This window comes from Poecilia formosa, unplaced genomic scaffold (assembly GCF_000485575.1).
Source record: "Poecilia formosa unplaced genomic scaffold, Poecilia_formosa-5.1.2 Scaffold128, whole genome shotgun sequence".
Lineage (NCBI taxonomy): Eukaryota > Metazoa > Chordata > Actinopteri > Cyprinodontiformes > Poeciliidae > Poecilia > Poecilia formosa.
Genome location: NW_006800067.1, coordinates 250,682 through 272,838, shown reverse-complemented (window position 1 = coordinate 272,838; position 22,157 = coordinate 250,682). Strand labels below are relative to the sequence as shown.

At 40.0% G+C, this 22,157-nt stretch overlaps 2 protein-coding genes and 1 long non-coding RNA gene across 4 annotated transcripts; 2 read left to right on the top strand and 1 right to left on the bottom strand.

Annotated features, from left to right (window-relative positions):
* The first annotated feature begins 1,648 nt into the window (after positions 1-1,648).
* gprin1 (G protein regulated inducer of neurite outgrowth 1) lies at positions 1,649-6,528 on the top strand. 2 transcript variants are annotated; one of them, XM_016676136.1, is made up of 3 exons: positions 1,649-2,881; positions 3,302-4,282; positions 4,316-6,528. In XM_016676136.1, exons 2-3 carry the CDS (start codon positions 3,332-3,334, stop codon positions 5,465-5,467), a joined length of 2,103 nt encoding a protein of 700 aa, XP_016531622.1. In that variant the 5' UTR covers positions 1,649-2,881; positions 3,302-3,331; the 3' UTR covers positions 5,468-6,528. The 2 variants fall into 2 exon arrangements, with proteins under 2 accessions (XP_016531622.1, XP_007561597.1); XM_007561535.2 differs by having other exon boundaries at positions 3,302-6,528.
* A 142-nt stretch (positions 6,529-6,670) lies between these two features.
* Positions 6,671-21,307, bottom strand: cdhr2 (cadherin related family member 2). Its single transcript, XM_007561534.2, has 32 exons — positions 21,159-21,307; positions 20,917-21,003; positions 19,110-19,166; positions 18,857-18,916; positions 18,620-18,759; positions 18,484-18,534; positions 18,312-18,401; positions 18,055-18,144; positions 17,846-17,968; positions 16,830-16,973; positions 16,597-16,672; positions 16,413-16,522; positions 15,455-15,664; positions 15,231-15,380; positions 14,978-15,139; positions 14,832-14,893; positions 14,475-14,718; positions 13,088-13,327; positions 12,370-12,439; positions 11,698-12,282; positions 11,495-11,566; positions 10,955-11,004; positions 10,704-10,858; positions 10,461-10,557; positions 10,258-10,346; positions 10,088-10,156; positions 9,729-9,864; positions 9,461-9,582; positions 9,272-9,385; positions 7,645-7,734; positions 7,319-7,382; positions 6,671-7,232 (listed from the first exon to the last, which is right to left on the bottom strand). Exons 3-32 carry the CDS (start codon positions 19,162-19,164, stop codon positions 7,077-7,079), a joined length of 3,876 nt encoding a protein of 1,291 aa, XP_007561596.1. The 5' UTR covers positions 19,165-19,166; positions 20,917-21,003; positions 21,159-21,307; the 3' UTR covers positions 6,671-7,076.
* LOC107837267 (uncharacterized) lies at positions 10,537-15,348 on the top strand. Its single transcript, XR_001663286.1, has 3 exons — positions 10,537-10,628; positions 12,391-12,462; positions 15,267-15,348. It is a non-coding gene; the product is annotated as an uncharacterized LOC107837267 (long non-coding RNA).
* Positions 21,308-22,157: the final 850 nt, after the last annotated feature.

Here is a 22,157-nt window from a genome sequence, read left to right as displayed (position 1 = left end):
CAGCATTGTTGCTTGTTTTTTTTTTTTTTTGCTGTCTGGGGGTTTGGTCTGGATGTGGAAAATCTGCTGAGTAGGCTCGAGCCCAATGGCAAGAATGCTGTCATTCTTGGGATGCCAGTCTGAACCAGCCTTTTTTTTGGGGGGAGGAGGGTTTTATCTCAGTTAATCCATCTGGAGCGTGCAGGCTTAGGGCTCAAATAGGTGGGTGTGTGTTTTTGTGGAAGGGGCGGTGGGGGGGGCTGTTTTAAACAGTCCCTCCCGTCCCTCTTGGATCACACAGATCTGTGGAAGCTGCAGAGTCAAAGACGGGAGCCATGGCCTCGTTTAAGAAGTCCTTCGAGAGCCTGAAAGGAACGAGCCACTCGGCTGCAAAGGGGGTCACGGAGACTGCAGGTACAATCACACGGGGCTAATCCAGCAGCGTGTCTTATTAGATGTGAAATGCTGGACACATTTTCGGTGTTACTTCCAATAGATCTTGTGATGTGTTTCTAGTGCAGGCAGCTCAAGAGGCTGTACAGCAGGTGGCAGACTCCTCCAAAGAAACCGTTAGCACAGGTAACACATTGCTTTCGCCATGAATAGTTTTAATATGCAAGTTACTTTGAAGAAGTCAGGTTTTTTTTTTTTCATAGGTTAATTTAAAAAATACAAAAAGACATCTTTCCCACACCAAGCGATTTGAGCCTTCAGATAGAAAGTCACTTGAATTATTATGAAACCAGTATTTACTTACTGTATGTCACTTGATAGTAAAATAAAAGTTTGTTAAATGTCTTTTTTAGAACTGGAGCATAAGTGAAATGATTTCTTTACACTAAGAATTAGATTCTGTCCCTTGCAAAATGATTCCTACCCCTTATTTTGTGCAGTTTGAGAGAATGCAACAACAAAATTCAATGTACTGTATTGAGATTATATAGACTCAAACAAAGTCGCTCATAATTGGGAAGTGAAGAGAATATATACTTCACTTCCCAATTATGAAAAATTAACTCTGGAGGAGCTATAGAAATCCACAGCTCAGGAGGGAAAACTGGCAGACAAAACATCTACTATGAATGTTTTATGTCGTGAACAAATGTTTAGTGAAATTTTGCCTAACTTTATTTATTTTGTTATAATGACTTATTTAACCTCCTGAGGATGTTTCTTCATGTTTTCATTTCTTTTTTTTTCTTCCTATATGTTTTGACTTGTTAAAGCTGCACAAGAAGCCAGCAGGCAGACTCAGGCGGTCATTGGAAAAGCTGCTGACAAGGCCACAGACACCATCAAGGAGTTCGGACAGAAAATGGAGCCCAAATGAACAGTTCGAGCTGAACGTTTGATCATCAACGATGACTCTTAACACAACCAATCACTTGTGGGATAGAAAATCTTAAGTGTTTTTCACACACACACACACGAGCGAACATTCCAGCAAGGAATCTTTTACGAAATGTGTTTTCTTCCAGTTTTCTGCTTGTATTTATTTTCACTCTTCATAACACATTCGAGAATGTGCATTTATTTTTGGCAAATAAACAGAGAACAACTTCTCCCCTAAGGTTCATGAAATGTGCTCCCCCGCCCCCCCACACACACTCACACACACACACACACACACACACACACACACACACTGTGCAGCTAGCACCGCAGCTAACTGTATTAGCACTCGCTCTGTGGCGGTGCTGCTGCTGTGCGCTGTTGAAAGCACTCATCAATGAATCACCACGGTCATCATTACCGGCACATTGCTGAGGAGATTGGCCTTTGGCGGGCCGATCGCTCCTGATGGGAGTGCGATCGGAGCTTGTCTACCTTAGTGCTCAGCCACACACCTCCCTCCGTCGCACTACATCGTCGCTAGGCAACAGAACTCAGGGCCGGTGTGTGATTGGTTGTGGCCTTCGAATTGAGAGCGAGCCTCCTTTCTGCCAGTACATGCTGTTCCTGCCATGCTCACAGCGATGGTAAAACCAAGACGGAGGAGGGTTTAATCCAACATACATATACATCCAAAATAATACATAAAACCTTCATGAGAATTACAAAAGCGATTCTGCTTGCAGTGCTGGAATAAAGGGATAAGGGCGAACAGGATGAAAGCCTTGGTTTTAGAAGTGGTTCGCTGTGTGGGAGGCTCTTCTTCACTGCTTCCTCCAGGCTCCTTCAAGCTGAAATTCTCTTCTGTCTTATTATATTTTGGAAGCAGAAGAAAATTCCTCGTATATCTTATACAAAATGTCCAATGCGAGTGACTTTTTCTGGAATTTTTGCAATTAATCTTCTCGTATCACATCGAGAGCTTGCAAGCACACGCGGCCTCGCACACATTCACAGATAAATGTTTTACTTGAACACACATGTAACACACTTTTGCGTCCCACTGGCTTTCAACACTTAATCCCGTTGACACGAGCGTCTCGTCGCAAGTGTCTTCTCTAATGTGAAAAGCCACTTCTCCCAGATCAAAAGTTTATCTATCTGCTCGCCGTCTGCCATTGTGTGGCGGTGAGAACCTGCGGTTAATTACAGTGATTTACGTATGATTAGAGAGCAGAGCACAGATTTTGTCATTACATTCCCACTCGGTTACCAGAGCTCAACGCTGGTTTCCAGGGAAACTGGAAATGTGAAGCTTCTTCTTTTTTTTTTCTTTTTTTCCTCTCTCTCCCATAGACAGCCGCAGCCTGAAAGAGCGAGGATTGCCTAAGATAGATTCTTCTAGAGACAAACCTGTAGCCGGTGCAATCAGAATCAATCAGACTTTGGGGGGTGGGGGGGCGGAGAGATGCACAGACAGATGTTGCTCTCACTCAGGGGGTTGCGATTTTTGCCATGTTTGACCCAGTTCTGAAGAAGTGTTGCAGAGAGGTCGGACTTTGCTTCTGAGGTAGGTCTCCGCGCTACATTTTCAGCCGTTTGCTCATTCTTTCTTCTAGTTGGTCATATTTGGATTCCTCTGCATGGTATGTAGCGTTTTGTGACGAGATACAACTAAAACAGAATTCAAATGTGAGGTATGTTGATGTATTCGTAAGCTGAGAGGCTTAGTATCGAATCAAGCAGTGGGAGAGGAATTCATGGTATTTTAGTAGTTTAAATAAAGAGTTTACCAAAAGTACCTTTTGTGCTAAAATAACCCCCACATTTCCAGAAAGTAGCAACAATGATTTCCTGGCAATTTCTGTATCGCAGAAAATGTGTTTTTGTATAAAGATGGAGCTATTGTTTTCTCCTCCGCTCATGCGTGGGTTGGTCTCTGGTTACAGTTTGCACAAACAGTGTGTCTGTGCCGTGTTATGCCCCTCAGGTTATCTCACCACCTTACCGAAGAGACAGAATGGGAAGCCTTAAGGATGAGAAGCGAGCTCTCAGGGAGGACCGCCAGCCCTGCGAGAAGACAAATAATGAAGGACTTTCTGAAGGCTCAGACAGCAGCGCTGCCGCTGAGGGACGTCCCTTACGCACATGTCAAGAGTCAACAACTTCAGAGGACTGTCAGTCAAAACTCCACATGGACGCCAGCTCTGTTGGGAATAGAGAGAAAACTCTAAAATCCAAAGATCCAGAGTTTTGCGGAGTCAATAGCAAAAGCTCTGAGCCGTCGGCCTCTGAGCCAGTTAAGGACTGTGCACAGCCTGGTGACATGCCTGTGACCCTGCAAACTGTAGCTACGCAAAATGAAGCCACAGTCTCTCCTAACAACCAGGGTAACGGAAATGCTGAAGGGGAAAACGTGGCTCTTGACAAAGGAGACGGAACAGATGTTGTGAACATCTTTGTTCCTGTGCCATCGACTCCTGACCCCTCCGACCCTCGCTCTCCAGCCCCTTTTGGGCAGCAGCACATGCGCACGCAAGTGAGCCTTGAAGTAGTCCAGTGCTGCTCGGCTGCCACCAGCCCCATGACTCCTCCGGAAGGAGATCATTCCTTCTTCTTCCCAAACAATTTTGGAAAACACGGAGTTGACCCTGTTGCGTCCGCTGCCGGCACCCACGATGCAGAACTGCAGGTGGGTCAACAAGTGGAGTTCTGCTCTGTCGCCACATCCCCCATGACACCAAAGACACCATCGAGCACGGCTTTCCCAGTGCTCATTGGAAGAGGGACGGGGAAAAAGGAGGAGAAAACAAAAAAGGAGGAGGAGCAAAGGGAGACTGGCCAAAAGAAGAGTTGTACAACGACAAAATGTACCGAAGAAGTGTCAAAAAACGACGAATCTTTGAAATGTGCCAAGAGCTTGAGTTCATATGAATCTGTAGGGAGTTCCACCAGTGGTCTGGCTACTGCTGTAACGCAGGGGACCTTTGAGGACAGTACCCAGCAATGCACGCAGCAGAGGATGGGGAGCATGGATCAAGACATTACAATCTTGGTCACTCACTATGGCAACAATGACGAGGAAGCTGAGTCACATTTTCAGACCCTGGAGCCTGACATGGTGAAAACAGAAGAAACAGAGAAAGGTGAAGAAAACATCAGTAATACGAAGAGCGAGGACAGAAAAGGATCGGCCACCACAGTAGCTCCTGATCTTGCTCAGGAAAAATCGAGCCCAAAGCAGCCACAAAAACTACCTGGGAAAACAAACGTTTGCACTGAACCCGACAATTCAGAGGCCGTGGCTCACAAAGGCGCACGAGTGGACATGAGAGATGTATCCGTGCCAAAATCTCCAGTCCCCGAATCCCCAGCTCCATTCGGCTGCCACAACATCCGAACACAAGTGAGCCTGGAGGTGGTGCAGTGTCAGTCTGTGGCCACCAGTCCCATGACCCCTCCTGAGGGGGACCAGGCCTTTAACTTCCCCAGCTCCTTTGGGAAATGTGGAGGTGTGGGCACAGAAACAAAAGACGCTGAGATGCAGGTGGGTCAGCAGGTAGAGTTTCGCTCCGTCGCCACAGCGCCCATGACCCCGAGAACTCCAGTCGCCACAACTTTTCCGGAGATAAAGAAGGAGGTGAGCATTGAAGAGAAGATAGTGGAGGAGAAGGAGGAGGAAAGTAGAGAACAGCTCGTAGAGAATACGAAGGAAGTACCCAAAGAGGTGGAGAAATTAACCCAGAAAGAAAGCATAGGGGAGGACAGTAAGGATGTGAAAAACTGTAAGGAAAAAGACGAGGAGAAGTGCGAGGAGCCAGTGCAGGAAGTGAGCTGGGATGAGAAAGGGATGACCTGGGAGGTGTACGGTGCCGTGGTGGAAGTGGCCGTGCTGGGCTCCGCCATCCAGAAGCACCTTGAGAAGCAGGTACAGAAACAGAAACAGCTGTCCACCATGCCTCCGCCACCTCCACTCAACCCAGCGGCGTCCCCACTGCCTTCAGAGCCGAGTTGCGGGGGTTCGGGCAAGCGCCGGGGGCGGAAGAAAGGGGAGCACGATGGGAAAGCGAGCCGGCGCAGGAGAAACCCCTTCCGGCTGATGATGGAGAACGTGCAGCAGCCGCACTGCTGCTCTAAAGCTCACACTACCGAATGACGGAGGAGGCGGGCTCTGATCACAACAGCTGGCCGGAGAAAATAAATGCCATCTGATCTGCGTGGCTGTGATACTCTGATTTACCACAGCTTGAGTTTAGTGTTGGACGGGGTGAGAAACGAATCACACCCTCACACGAGACAAACAAGCTCAAGAAGCATTTACGGACTGAGCCACGGAGCATCAAGAAGCAGCCATACTATTTTATTTTGTCGTCGTTCTTTTAGTAAAAGTTGCTGTGACGTCACTTTAACAGATTGTCGGGTTTAATGGAGTTACTATGAGTGTGATGCATCAGTGTCATTGTTAGCTTTGCTCTTTTTATTTTTTTATATTATTTTTTTTTCCTTCTCAGCCCATTCAGTCATCCAGTGAGTCATTTGAGTTATTGATATTTTTTAATGCACCTCAGACAAGTGACGCCATGGCAACAAGCTTTTCCTGCCTCTGGCTCACAGTACTGAAGCTGAGAGAGGTGAGGAGGACGGTTTTTATGTCCTGTCAGTTCAGTGCAGAGGTGATTTTTATGACATTTATGAGAATTTAGAGTACATAGTTAATATTGATGTATGTGCATAATATTTCCTAGGCTTTTGTAGTTTAATTTAAGTATGAGTATGCTTAGCCATCACTCATTACTGTGTTAAAATACAATGAAAAGTATTTCAGCTGTAAAATTTGCTTTGAAAATTGATTCTAAGTGTGTTTTATTTCAGAGATGAGTGTCGTGTTGGTGTTCTCACACTGAAATTCCTAATGAATAAAGCATCTTTATTCACAGATTGCACATGTAATACATTCATTAAGTTGTCAGCAAGAATTAAAAAAATTTTTTTTTCCATCAGCAAGTTTGCAGAAAGCATTTCGTGAGCGAATGTGTCAAACTCGAGGTAAACATCGACAATCAGAGAAAGATTTCCACTGACTAATAAATAACAATTTCAAACATACACAGACATTGCATTATTTGTATTTTCTTGCTTTTCAATTGGATTCATTTTGTAGCATCAGCTGCGAGGAAAATTAACATGGTGTGTTAAAAGTGATTCAGTGTGCAACAACAACACAAAAATGTTTTGCATGCTTTGCTGTATAAATTGCTTATCAGAATATTAGCATTTTTTGGAAGAGATTTTGCTTTTATCGTTACATGCCACGAGTTTCACATACTGCCAATGCCTATGTATTTATTCATTGTTTTTCTCTGGTGTTTTCTGAAAAAGAAACCTACATCTTTAAAACTGAAAAAAAAAAAACAACCTTATCAAATAAACAATCTAGAAGCTGAACGTATTTGTCATTTATGTGCGGATCTTATTTTCAACACCAGAGCTGATGTTTGAAATGTCTGGAAAGCAGAACTGATTCAAAAACCAAAGTGAAATCCAATCCTAATTGTTCCATTTATTTGTTTTTTTACTGAGAAAAATGTTTAAATATAACCATGAGTTCTGTGTTAAACCTGTTGCTTACAAGTGTATTTATATTATTCCTTACAGGCTTACTTAAGTTTACGTTCCAGTTTTCATATCAAAGACCTTTTTGAAGGCAGTAGCTGTGTTTGATTTGGATTGCGTGATTTTGTCCATCGCCGTTTCTCTACTTAGTGTTACAGATCTGTCGTGTCAAACATCGGGTTGTTAATCCCAAGGTCGATCTTGGCTGTGCTACTTTTCTTATTCTGACCCAACTGGGCGAGCGCTGCACCCAGAGGCTCATTGTACTCTGACGACTCATCGACGTCTTTGTCCCACATGGCCCCCTTCTGTAATATAACAAGCAAATTGGAAAATGAATCTACATTCCAATTGATGAGTCCAAGTGAAAATAGACTTTAAGGTGCAAACTCACCTTGTCATCATCTGAATCATTTCCATCCATGATTGTGTCATAGTTGTGATCCAGGGAGCTGAGGCTTTAGGGGAAAAAACAGTAAAGCAGTTAGGAGGATATGTTTTTAGCGTTCAATTTAGTTTTTTTAATTTGAACATATGTCTCATGGTATGGCTGGAAGCAAAAAGCCAAACATCATGTCCAAACATGCCGCTGGGAGCGCACAGTGACAATATGTTCACCTGGAGGACATCCCAGCTTAAAATCCAGAACTGCCACAGATTAGAGGTCAAATTCTGATGATAGAGTTGATTTATTTATGTATTAATTTATTTTTTTTTTACCTGGATTTTTCTGCATCTGAGGTTTCCTCATTTAAATCCATGTCCAAGGCTAGAGCTGAGGAGATGTTCAGGTTTAGCACTGGGTTGGCACTGCAGCAGAGTAATGGTTAGCAGAGGAAAACAGAACAAAGACAAAAATTAAGAGATATAAACCACATTATGTACAGTCAAATTGCTTGGTAGTAATTTGTAGCAATTAACATATTCGCAGCAAAGCATATTAGTTTGTACATTTCAACAATATTAGCCATGATATTTTTGTAGCAAATCTGATCTAAAGAAACATTAACATTAACCCCCTAAGTTTAAAAAATGTAGTTTGTTAATGTTTATGCTAAGAATATTCAAAATGTAACTACATTCTTCTGTAGATTATTCATTTTCTTAAATCTCTCCGAACATCTTGATAAGAACTTAAATGAAGATATTTGTTCAGTCAACTTTTATCCTCATTTTTCACATTGGATTCAGAGAACGGTAAGGGTGACACATTCTGATGAATGTCTACCAGAAATAATCATTGAAGTTTAATAGCTGCCGTGGGGTTTGAACTGAAGCAAGCGAGGAAAGTTGGCATCAAGCTTTAGCCACAGTCACAGCGCCAACACAAAACGAAGCAACCAGGACAGAGCAGAGACGCCTTTTGGTCATAAATGGTTTGTGCACAGTAGTGACAAACACTAAGCTGGCATATTAATCTGGCGTATTTGGTGTTGACTGATTTTAGTTTACACACTGCAAATGAAAATAGTTTATTCCACTGGCAATTTTAGACAACTTCAACCAGTAAGTTTGTTTTTGATAAGAAATGAGACAGGCGTCTCTCAAATATTATCAACAGTGGAAAAGGAGTATCAGTTTCATTTACATTCTGATAGCAAAATTGTACTTATAACCTTCTCAAATGTTAACGGAAAATTGTGTTTTGATATTACACCAATCAAACATTTCCTGCTGAAAATTGCAGGGCAGATTTTTTTGCATGTTTTTTTACTGATTTATCTTTCCTGATGAGCTCTAAGTGCACGGCTGAAGGGCCTTCTTTCGTTAGCTCTTTATCTCTCTCTATCAGATTCAATTCAGATCTCTGGATTCCACGAAATGTTGATGCTCCTTCCAGTCAGAGTAAACAAATTGCTAAATTTAAACGATTACTTTTGTCTACCAGAGGTATGGATAATCATTAAGTCAGGGAAGACGTTTCTGGACTGAGAACTTTAAATACGTGCCGATATCCATTTGTTAAGAAACTGTTTGCAAAACTGTTATTTATTTAATAAAAATGTAAATGGGCAAGTATTGCCTGTTGTCTTCAAAGTGTATATTAACATAAGAGAAAACTGTTAGCAGCTAATTAATTAAAGTGATAAATTAATCAAATTTCACCATCTTAAACATATATCGTTTCTACTCAAAAATTCTACCCTCTTTAAATAAATGTACGTTCTTAGCCAATATGGCTTTTATTTAGTGAACTCAATTGGGTCCCACACAAAAAGCCCTCTTTACTTGGCTCATTCAAGGCCAGAAAATCCCATATGGGGCCCCAACACTGTACGTACAGTGACTCCATCCATATATTTTGTGGTAAACTGGATATATTTCTCCATCCTGTTAATGGGCTCACCCTTCCATGGTGTACTTGTTGGTCCCAGGCACGACAGCGCCACCTTTCTGGTTGTCAGAGTTCAACATAGTTGTAGATTTCATGGCATTCGCTGCTTTCAGCTTCCTTCTGAAGCTGAGGTGCGAAAAAGTTGCATTGATATCAAGTTTTACAGCTAATTATTCACTCTGCTAAATGTCTTTCTCTTACTTTCTGCGAGTGCACAAAAGCGAGGTCGTGAGTATGACCAGTACAATGATGAGACCTCCAACGATGCCCAGCAGACCGTATACCAAGGGATTCGTTTTTGTTTCAGCGACGGGAACGCTGCCCTGAAACAAATCCAGGAAACTCATCTGCATTATCTGTAGCGATTGACACTTACATTTTTTTTTTTTTTTTTTACTTGTTGCTCATCACTTCAGGGAAAAGCAGCATCACTTTTAGAAAAGCAGACTCTGCAACTGAACATACTTACAATATTGACCAGGCCCACTTCATACAGCCCAGGAAAATGTTCTTGATCAGAAAGCCTCTTTTCTACTTCTGAAGAAGTAAGAGCGGTTCCATTGGAAAAGATGAAATATGCCAACATGAAAGACTGTGCGGCGTTCCTGAGAAAAGAGGGGGGGGGGGAATCATATTATCACATTATTTCATCCAATATGAATCCAATATGAAAGCTCAGTTTCTTAAATTATTATTGCATGTTGTGATGTGCTTCGTTAATAGGATCTTTGTCACCACCTAGTGATCGATATGTATATGAAAAGAAAGCATTTTTTTGTTTTGTTTTTTGCTGGTTTTTACTAAAATATTAGCTGTAAAAAAATGTACCTGGATATTGAAGACTGGTCTTTGATTGAAACGATGTCAACTGAAGCGCCAGTGGCTGCAGAGAGTTTCCTGAAGGAGATTAAGTAATTACATCAAAGGTTTTTTTCAATATATAATATTACAGTTTTCATAGCTTTCTTAAAAAAAATGTATGGACAGAAGAAATTCACCTTTTGATCTCATCGAGTGACTGTTCGACCTCACTCACTGTAGTTCTAAACTGGAGTTCAGTTCGGAAGCCCTCATCAATGGTGAAAATCTGCAAAACAAGAACAAATATCACACACAAGTGGAAACACAGACATTTTAAACCCTGTGTCGTGTTTGCACGATGTTTTCTCGGAGAGTCGTGAATTCACGTCCAGTCCCTCACCTCCAGGACGGTGGTGTTGGAAAGGTTGCCTGTGTCCGTCGCGGTCACCGTTACCAAATATTTCCCTTTCAGTTTCAGGTCAAGACCTTCTGTAGTTCTGATGGAAGAAGACAAAACAAGTACAGCAATCAGCACATCACACAACAACGAGTTCCAAGTCAACAACAAGTAACGTCTGACTTAATATGTTGATTTGGAGTCAAAAGGCTCTGGTAGAATTTTATTTATTTTTTTTGCACTTACTGAATAATCCCAACATAGATATTTTGTTGTTGTGTAGTGACGGCCTCAAACAGGATCCTGGTGTCGGTGACAGCGTTTGTGACCCTGTCCTCAAATTGAACTTTTCTTACATCAAATTTGATCACACTGTTCTTTCCGGAGTCCCGATCTGAAGCCTGGGACAAGAAGCAGAAGCTCAATTAAGCATCTAGAGACAATTGCTAACTTGTCAGAAACAAGTTGACTATGACTTGTTGTTCAACTTTACTCACTGTGACTCCTGCAACTGATGTTCCTTTGCTGGCACTTTCTGACACCACAACTGAGTAGCAAGAAAAGATGGAGACAATCTGTTTTATAAAGTATTAACTATTAAAAAAATAGCTTGAACCTATGACTTGTACACAACTTATGTACGTCAGCAAAGACCAACATTTGGATGCCTGAAACTCTTTATACATCTTTGTCCAAATATGTGATGTATTACTTAGTTAAACATGTTGTTTATTTTTTAATAAAATTAATTACAGCAACATTTGCAAAAGTATATAAATCCATCCGAGTTGTTAATATCAGAGTGTAATGAAAAAAAAAAAAAAAAACACCTAGGAACCAACAAACCCTAAAAAGCAATATGAAAGACATTTCTTGTGGTATTTTTCTTACCACATAAATGATCAGGTCTAATATTCTGTCTCCTCCTGATTCATTGTGTGTGATTTGTTAGAGACTAGCTATTTAAATATGCTTACTAACTTTCTAACATTTGAAAATAGTAACTTATAATCATTTATTCTCAAAGCGTTACTCACCAAATACAGAGTTGGAGTAATAAAATTCAGGAGTGTTGTCATTTACGTCTCCAATGTTGATAACCATTTCTCCTGAGAAGATCCAGCAGAAAATATTTGAAAGATTTTTTTTTTTTTTTTTTTAGGTTTTATGAAATAAACATTGGACTATAATTTCAACTTTCTGCTACTGAGATCAAATTGAAAAACAACTCAGTCCTGACCTGGCGTCACACTGTTGTTCTCTCCCTTTTCCGTGAACAAGTCCACCACCTGAGCCTTTATCACAGCTTGGTCACATTCTTCATAATCCAGAGGGTCTGCTGGACCAACTCGGACATCCCCATTCGGGTCGAGGGTGAACCAGCTGCAGGGTTCCAGTTCGCCACTGCACTTGCAATTGACAGATTCCAGCTCGTAGACCAGCGAATGGTTGGTGTCTTTGTCCTGACCTACGAACGTCCCGACAAGCGCGTCTGTGACGGCGTCCTCGGCCACAGAAACGACTTGGACGGACGTGAACTCTGGTCTTTCGTCGTTCACGTCCAGCACATTCACCTCCACCACTGTTTGAGCTTTCTCCAGCTCCAGATCTGTAGCTTCCACCCGCAACGTGAACTTCTTGGGTGCTGACTCATAATCGAGCTCGATGTCCGGGTCTACCATGATGTTGCCGCTGTAACCCTTCTCCTCTGCCGAGGTTCGAACAATGAAGCTGCCAAAGCTCCCATCGATGATGCTGAAAGAAATGCGGTTGAATTCGGGGGTTTGATCCAGATCCTCGGCGTGAACGAAACCCGCAGATGCGCCTGATTGAATGAATGAATGAATACTAATGTTATAATCCTGCCATGTAGGTGGGGATGAAGCAAATGGTTTTAAGCCGTAATACTTGCCCTTTTCTCCTTCTTTAACAGAAAAACTGTAGGATGGTGCTTTGAAAGTTGGGGCGTTGTCATTGATGTCCTGAGGTCCATCAGAGAGGAAACGTGAGCGTTCATGTTCTGTGTCTTGCATAATTATTCATACCCACTGAACTTATTCCTCTTTTAGCATGTAAAATACACAAACTTTGCTGTATTTTATGGAAACGTAAGGATAGATTAACACAAACCAGTGCATAAATGTGAAGCATTTATGAAATGTGTGGCACTGTTTCCACATTTTTGTGTTTGTACGACTGAATTAAATTGACAATATTTCTATGTACTAGACGTAAAACTAATCTAGTTTGGTGGGGGGGTGGGGGGTCGGGGGGAGAAATCTGGCCTGCAATCTATTTACTGTATGTTTGTGTACAGTAAATAAATTAATTGCAGCATTGACTATTACTATTTACAAGTGAGGTGACCTCTTAAAGCAATCTGTTTTCCTGTATTTCATTTAGAGGTATTTTAGTAAAGCAAGCTAAATACAAATGCAGACCACACTTTTCACAATTTTTGTTTATAAAAAGATGAATCTGTATCTTTTTCTTTCGCTGTCAAATGAAATCCCAGTAACATACATTTAAGTTTGTGTGTCTTGATAAAATGTGGTAATTTGAGGGGGATGAACACTTTTGTGCAACTATCTGCTGGTAGTGGGCTGGACATAAACGATTACAGCACCTACCTCCACAGTGATAATAACCGAGACAGAGGTTGACAGCGCGGGTGTTCCCATATCAGTGGCTATTACAGTGAGGATTATCCTCCCATTCGATTCTGGATTCAGTGCCTCCCGATCCAGTTCACCGCTATTTGTTAGCACACCGGTGTTCGGGTCAATGCTGAAGCTGCCGCTGTGTGTACTCGGTTTAATGCTGAATTGAATCTTGCTGTTTTCTGTGCCAGCTTCATCTCCATCTGTAGCCTGGACAAAACAAAAGTAACTGTTAAGGAGTTGTATATTTTAATAATCTATGGACAAGTATTAAACGCACCAGATATAGACATATTTTTAAAAGATCACCACATGTGAATGTAGTTCAGAGCACACCTGATTATCAATCAGTCAAATCAATTTTGTACTTGTATAGGCCGCACCGGATTTTAAGCCGCAGATATTTCTGTCGCTCTAGGTTTTACACAGCGATGCAGCAGAGGGGGCCGGACACCCAAAATTTGAGTCATAACAGGTCAATTGAATATCACATTTATTATGGTTGAAAAAGAACAAGTTGCCCGGTTTAGATTTAACTGAACTGATTACGGTAGTTTCCGAACGGTAACTGTAACAGTAAAAGTGCTGATCCTTCGTGTCTGCTACTAGCAGGTGCTAAATGAAAATGGGCGCCTTCTTCTTCTTCTTCTTGTTCTGCTTCTTCTTTAGATTTCAACAGCAGCTTGCATCCACTGTTGTTGCACTACTGTCATCTGTTGGGTCCTAATATCTATACCTCAAATTCTCATAATAATCCCAGTATTATAAAAATGAAAAATCTTCTTTTTCCCCTCAATGTTATTTAACTGATCAACAACATTCTCAAATTTCAATTGCCTATTAAAACCTAATTCCGTTTTAATGGGCGCTTTCTTCTTTTATTTCCAATGATTCCACTTACTGCTAGAGAGCCCCCTGGTGGTTGAAGAAAAATCGGCATATGAGCCGCACCGGGCTATAAGCCGCAAGGTTTGAAGCTTAGGAAAAAAAGTAGCGGCTTATAGTCTGGAAAGTAAGGTACTTAAAAGCTGCATCATATAAGTTTGAAAACATTTCTCCGTCGTGCCTGCTGCTAGCATGTGCTTGTCCTAAATGAAAATTAGCGCTTTCTTCTTTGATTTCCAATTTTGACTTCCAATGATTCACTTCCTGCTAAAGAGCCCCCCCTGGTGGTTGAAGAAAAATCCACAGAAAAGCCTCACCGGGCTACAAGCCGCTTGTTTCAAAGTGTAGGAAAAAAAGTAGCACCTAATAGTCCGAAAAATACAGTAAATAGCTTAAATCAGAAAAGAGGTTTGTGATATTGTGACCTACATGCCAAGCGTATTATTAAGAATACCGTTGGCTTTCTATTTACCTCAATCGGAAATTCAAGCTTCCCACCCTCACTGACAAACTCTCGGTACTCTTGTCTGTTGATGATTGGTGTCTGGTCATTAATGTCCGTCAAAGTGATCTCCAGCACCGTAGTGCCGGGCTTGCCATCCGTGTCTCTGGCCTGCAAGGTGGCTGAATAGAGAGATCTGAGCTCGCGATCCAGGAGAGCCTGATTTTTCACGTAGACTCTTCCCGTGTTACTCTCAACGTCAAAGTACTGCAGTCTGAAAGACAGGTTCAGTGGGGTTGTCTGGATCAGCCAAAGTTAAATTACAAAAATAAAAAGCTGTTATATAGATTAAACTAAAGAGAATAAATGGGATTAGGGTAAACATACATGCTCTCTGGAAGAAGACTGTAGGTGATTTTGCCTGCATCCATTGTGTCAGGATCATCTGCCTGTAAAAACAAAGGGAATGCTCCCAAAGTTAAATTTTTAACAAATTTTGATTGATTAAAATATCCAGATGGTTATGGTCTTACCGTGACTGTGGCCACCTCTGTCTCAACAGGAGAGTGTTCAGTCACATTTATCTTGTACGTGTTCTGTGGGAACGTGGGGCTGTTGTCGTTGGTGTCCTTTATGGTTATTGTAACTGTGGCAGTGGCCTGGAAGGTGGGTTTGCCCTTATCTGTAGCAATCACCTGCAATATGGAACGTGCTCATGAAACAAAACTCAGGTTGACGAACGCTCCATTCCTGAATACCGTCCTCTGTTTGATTGTTCTCTGTTACCTGAAGAATCATTTGCTGCTTTTCTTCAAAATCCAGATTCTCGGGCTGCCTGACAAGAAGCTGAACAGTGCTCTCTGATACAGCAGTGGAGGGTTCCACAGAAAACACGTCTTTGTCCTCTCCTTCCAATGTTATCTCGGTTTGCACAAACTGTAAAACATAAGAGCAGTCGTTGTCACTCTGAACTCACCACTTTTTAAAAAGGCATTGGTTTTGTTTCTCACCTTGTCTAGATCCTTGACTGTCATGCCAATGGAAATTGGCCCCAATGAGTGTTCAAAGACCTCTCCCGTGAATTGAGTTTCTAGCACACAGGAGGAGCCTTCACATTTGTAAAATTTAGGCTCCTCGTCATTGATGTCGTTGATGTTGATCTCAACGGTTGCTGTTGCAGTGGCAGGTTGTCCGTTGACGTTCGGTTTAGACTCGGTGCCCTAAAAATCAAACAGCTGACATTCATTTCCTTGATATGTGGTCTTCTGTGCTGAGCTATCTACCTAAAGAGTTGATGCAACTTGTGATGAGAGGTCAGAACCCTATAAAGTGAAAGGTCTCACCGGGTCTTAACAAAAGAACACCCTCACTATCACTATGCATCTTTCTTTTCGTTTCTCTTATCACCCGGCTAGGTATGTTTGTGTTGTCAGGCTTTAAGCATGTCTATAAATGTTTGCTGACCATTGGATACATGATTTGACATAAATGTGACATTGTACTGTGGCTTCCCCTTTTTTTCTTTTTTTCTCTTTCTGTTTTGTTTGTTTTGTTTCTCTTCTTCACATACTCATGTAAGGTTATAGGCAGTACAGTGTATGATGTTCTATTTTCTCTACTTGTGAAAACATAAAACTGATAAAAATGTTTGTAAAAAAACAGCTGACATTATTTTTTTTAATCATATTTCTTGCCCACTTTGTTAGTTCAGCTTTGTTCAAACTAAATGGTCTTCAACAACAATTTAAAGATATTACATTTAATATTATGAAATCAAACACCTGTCATGGTGTCCCTGTTAATTCAAATACAAACAACCTTCATGTTTGGCCCCAAATTTTGTCTTAAATTAATTTCATTAATCATCATGACTGTCACTCGAATTCCTACATTACCCTAATTCCCCGCTGATGTTAACTTTACATATGCTAAAAAGAGGCTAACAAGTGGTTCTTCTTGGTTTGTTACCTTCACAGTCAGAGTTACTTTGTCACCAGTAACTTCTCTGTCAATTCCCGACATCACAGATATGATGCCGTCATTCTCTGAGATTTTGAACAAGCCTTCAACTGAGGCAGCTATAAAACAGGAAGAAAACCCATTATTTTATTTATTCCCATAAATAATGAGGTGTGACATTCTTTGCAGCTACCTTCAATGGAGTAGAGGATGTTGTCATTGATTCCCTTGTCCTCATCAAGGGCGGTCACTCGCAACACAGACGTGTCCTGATAAATGGGGGGGAAATAGGATTTATAGCGTCAAAGCATTTCTGACTTTCAAACAAACTTCATTTTGTGGCTATTTAAATCAAATTCACTGTAAAACAAATTTATGCTATTTGTTGCTGTAATGGATATATTTATTAGTCAATAATGAACACACCGCAGGAGAACTCTCTTCAACGCTTCCTACATATGGACCACCGACGAAAACAGGGTCGAGGTCCGGGACGTCCTCAACCGTCACAAAGGAGAAAACTCTGGATGACTGGAAAACCTTCTCCCCAGAACAAGCACCTCCAAGATCCTGAAGGAGACATAAAACACCAAAGTGACTATTAATAAATATAACAGTTGAACTGATAACCAACAATTTATTTTTAAATTGAAACCAAATAAATTAAAGTATAATGAATCATTGTGCTCATTTCATAAGTATTCACACCCTTTGGGCATTTTCACATTTGGTCACTTTGGAAACACAACTGTCATGATAAAACATGGTGGTGGCAGCATCATCATATGGGCATGATTTTCAAGTATTTTTTGAACTGGAAGACACTTCAAACTTGGGTGAAGGTTCACATTTTAACCAGGCCAATGTCTGTAAACCTACATGCAGACACTAATGTACTCCACAGCTTCAGATTTATTATTTCAGATTTACATTTATAAATATCTCCAAAAGACACTGAAACCTTTGCAACTCTTGTGATTTTTTTCTTTCATGTGGGTGAACTGTTTACAGGAAATTAAATAAAATTCGAATAACCAAGTTGTCAATAACGACACAAATGATGATTTGAAAGTTCTTTAGCGAATCCTCTCTAAAGATACTTACTGAAAATGTAAAAAGGAAAAAGCAACTGGATTACAATTCTGGAGGTTTTAAGCTTTAAATACAACCATAAATGCACAAATAGGACAATGCTTTCTAATTCTGTTTTTCATTGTAATGTACTGTATTATCATTAGTTCTTTTAGCTAAAGTTCTCAGATCCCAGAAGCCTGTAATCATGTTTTATTCACAAAAATATTTTATTGTCATTTTAGAAGGAACGTCTTTTGGAGATACAGACAGATGATTGCAACATTTGAGTCATTGTGTTTGGATCAGTGGTATGTTTCATTTTAACTGTTGGAAATATAAAATTTAATATCTTCAAGCATCATACTCACCCTCGCTTGAACCTGGAGCCGATAAAAAGTGCTCAGAGTGTTGTAATTAAGCTGGCCCTTTAACTTCAGTTCACCAGAGACTTCATTGATTTCAAACACCTCAGATCCTTGTGACGGTATTATCTGGAAAGAATGCAAAAATGTTACTTTGAAGCATATTAAAGACTAAAATTAAAGATGCAGTCAGGTGCTTCACAGCAGAATCTTACCTCAACGAGAGAGTATCTAACAACGCCGGCATCTGCTACATCACGATCACTTGCTGTAAATTTAAACACTGACGTTCCTACAGCTGTATTCTAAGAGCAGAAAGAAAACACCAAATTAAGCAAAAAAAAGTGTCACACTTTTCCTCAGAAGTAACTCCAAAAACTTAAACTAGACTTAAAAAATGTATTTTTTGATAAAAAAAAACAAAAAAACTACAACTTCAATCAACTATAATGTTTTAATGTAATTTACTTACTTCTGCCACTAAGATGTCAAAATTAGGGTTTTCAAATACAGGGCTGTTGTCATTGGCATCCTCTAATATTAAAGTTAACGTTTCTGGTGTCTGAAAGAGAGGATGCACACTTAGTACAAAAATAAAACTGATGTTTAGGAAAATAAGTAGCAGCAGCTTAAGTTTAACTTACAGTATTGGAACCATCTGAAACTGTAACACCAAGTGCCATTGTGACGCTGGCCTATAGCAGATGAATAGATATACATGTTCAGTCTAATGGATTGTTTTTCATCAAGTAAAGTCTCTCTTCTTCTCTAATATCTCACCTCTCTATCAAGGGGAGATTTCACAGTCACCTGCCCATTTCCTGTATTAACTTGGAAGAATCCAGCATTGGACCCAGTGAGTCCGTAAGTCAGAGTATCTCCATCTTGATCAGATGCTAATATAGTAAAAGCAACTGAACCTGTGTAAGAAATAAAAAGTGGATGTGTGAACACATAATTACATTCACATGTAAAAAAAAAAAAAGAAATGTTTCACAGCACCAACACAATACATACCGACAGGAACATCCTCACAGATGTGAAAAACCTTTTGGTTAATTGCAGGACTGAAATTGGCTGCAAAGAGAGAATATCAAGTGGGAGTGTCAATATAAAATTTATTAATAACAATTATAAGAATAACTGTATTTATGTGGCACATCATTTGATAATAATTATGAAATAATTCACTAAGTAAAAATATGAAACAAAAGTTAGAGGTCAAGATAAAACAGAAACATAATCATTCAGTAGTAAACTGAAAGCCTACCTTTGCTTGAGCAGACCAGGCACAGTAATAGCAGCCATCCTGTTAGCCCACCCATGACTGTAAATAAATCATTAAATAAACAGGAAATCATTATTTGCTTTACTGCTCGTCAACATTCAAGACAATCTAAAAAGTAGGACAGATAAATTAAAGCTGGTACAGTATTCAAGCTAAATGTTACATCAACATTCAACAGCAACACCTAACATTCACATATAGTTAGAATGCAAATGAGCTAACCTTATACTATAAAACTTATAATATTTCAGAAATAAGCTTAGCATGTTATACATTCGAACATTCTGCAAGAAAAACTAGAGCTGGCATTTAAAAAATAAATAAGAATGAATGAAATAAAAAGTTAGCTTTTGTGGCTGTCAGCAAATATAGAGTTCATTGTCAACCAGTTCACTTTGTATAATAATTAGAGGTAGGAGAAAAGTAAAAGTTGTAGCCAAAGTCAAATGAACTCCAAAAGGGTATATTTATACAGAACAATGATATATAATCCAATTGCTACATAGACATAAAAGACTGCTTTCTTCCATCTCAAGATTGCAAATCTGAGGTTGAAATATGAAAACACATCTCTATGCCACATATCTGCATATTCTAATGTCTAAAAGTGGTTGAAGGTAAATACCTGCCTTAGTTAAATAAAGAGATGACAGGTCAGGATGGGAACAAAAAAAAGTGTTAATGGGTCCTAACTGGATTTTAAAAATGGAAAATCTTACTAAATTGATCTGAGTCATAAAGAAGACCATAAATTAAGCAGCTTATAGTTCTGAAAAGGCAATGAGGAAGCATCTTACTTAAAATACTGGAGGCAGTTCCAACTACTTGCAATAAAAAATATTATTGCATGATAAGAAAATGACCTTTCACTTGATTTCTGACATCAGTAAAATTATGTCTACATAATTTATCCTTATTTTGGTTTGTTTCTAAGTCACTAAAATAGGGACTAAAATGTCCTGACTTTGCACTGAAAAACATGGCTAATATTTTGACAAGTTTTCTTAAAACTCGTATCGTTATAGTTTTCTGAGATAATAGTAGGTAGGTAAATCTTTTTGTCGCATTTTATTTCTGAGTTGAACAAACACATTCACCTCTTCTTTCTTCAGACTAAAGAAAGGTAAAACCAAAGTGGAGACCAAAAATAACTAACCACTGGGCCACCGAATATCAGGGTATAAATCTTATAAGTGACATCACAGTGACTGTACGCTGTCACCATAATTTCAACAGTGAAAGACTCAAATATCATTTTGCCTTGATTAATATAGCTTAAAAATTAACAGCAAAATGTTTGTCTGGCCACTCCCAAACAAATGACAGCAAGCAAATGGTTAAAACGCCTCAGAGGGTTTATGGCAGTGAAGCTGATTTATCGGTAGCTTCTTCGAATTCAGAAGTATGACGTGAAAAAGAAACATTTTCTGACTTCATGTGGAAAACAGAAAAATATCCTACTGTGTATGAACCGCGCAATGTAGGAATTTTGACGATTACAAAACTCGATATGAATAACTGAATTCTGAGCTTTTTAACACCTCCGACTGTAGTTAAGCTTTCCTCTTGTCCACTGAGATCAGAGTTAAGAGTCTAATCTGTCAGGATTGAGGTGTTGAAAATAATGTGGTTCAAAAAGTGTTTACAAAAATAAGCTGATTTTGTCTCGATATCTCCAGAACTACACAGGGAGACGTGAAAACAAAACTCTTTACGGTGAAAATAAGATCAGCAAGCTAGTATTTTAACAAAATTTAAACAGATTTAATTTGTGGAGCTCCAAGCTTACCTGGTGAGATTGGCAGAGGGCTTGCTTGCAATGATGTGTGGATAAGACCTTTGGTTCTTGTTTCTCCCAGTTATGATCCTGTCAGAGCTGTAAACATAAATGATTAACACACATAGACCCACACAACCAACATCACCACTTCTGGTCCACTCCCTTGTTTTAGCGATGTCAGGTTAAGTGTATTAAAAAGTAGTCAATGAATTGAAAAGGAAAGTTTAAAATAACTATCATATCAAACCTACGGTACTTATGGCTTGATGTTAGCTGTATATCCTGAAATATTCATTAGAAGGTCTAATGTCCATACAGCCAAGCTGCAGCTCCATCTGGCTAAACTCGTCTCTAGAACATTCCTGGCTCTGTGTTCATGTTGGTCACCAGAACCACATGGGGCTCTGAACGGGTCCCTCAGTTGTCACTGAGCAGATCCAATGAGACCAGAGGGTTTTCTAAATTGTGTCTCTTCAGAACCAATCAGTAGGTCCCCGTTTTGTTCAGAAACTGTGGATCCATGTCATAATGAGGGCTCCTTTTGGCCCTCTCCCCCACCCCCTCTAATTAAGGGGCAACACACAAAGGATTCTGGTCTACTGTACTCACCAGCTTCGTTCACAATCAAATATTTGTCCATGCACAATGGGAGAGGATCTCAGCTTTTAATGACACAAAAAACACTCAGCAGTAGAAATGTTGTTCACATGATCCCACAGTTCTGCGCCTCTACATTTTGCCACTTTAAAATGACACAGTTCAAAGTATTTTATTTTGGTTTTAAGCTGTTCTTCTATCAAGCTGTTCTGTGAAAGCCGATGAGAGGTGTGTTAGAAAACATCAGTGAACAAACAATCTCATAACCAAGACCAAGGAACGCAGAGGACAAGTCGGAGATAAAGTTGTTGGGAAGTTTAAGGCAACAGCAGCTTTAAAAGTCTTGCAGTCTTAGGTGGAGATAAACACAGAGCAATCCTGAAAAATAACTTCAGACTGGGATGGAGGCTCACCGTCCAAGCAGGTCAAGAACTCCTAGCACACAATCAAAGTTACAATTGAATGGTTTAGTGCAAAACATATGCATGCTTTAGAATGGCCTAGTCAAACTCCTGACACAAATCCAATTGCAAATATGTGACAACACTGGGAATTTGATATCAACAGACAATGTCCATCCAATCACCTACTTTCCTACTTTTCAAGGAAATTTAGATTTGAAAAAAGTCTTAATATGAAAATGTCTAATTTTC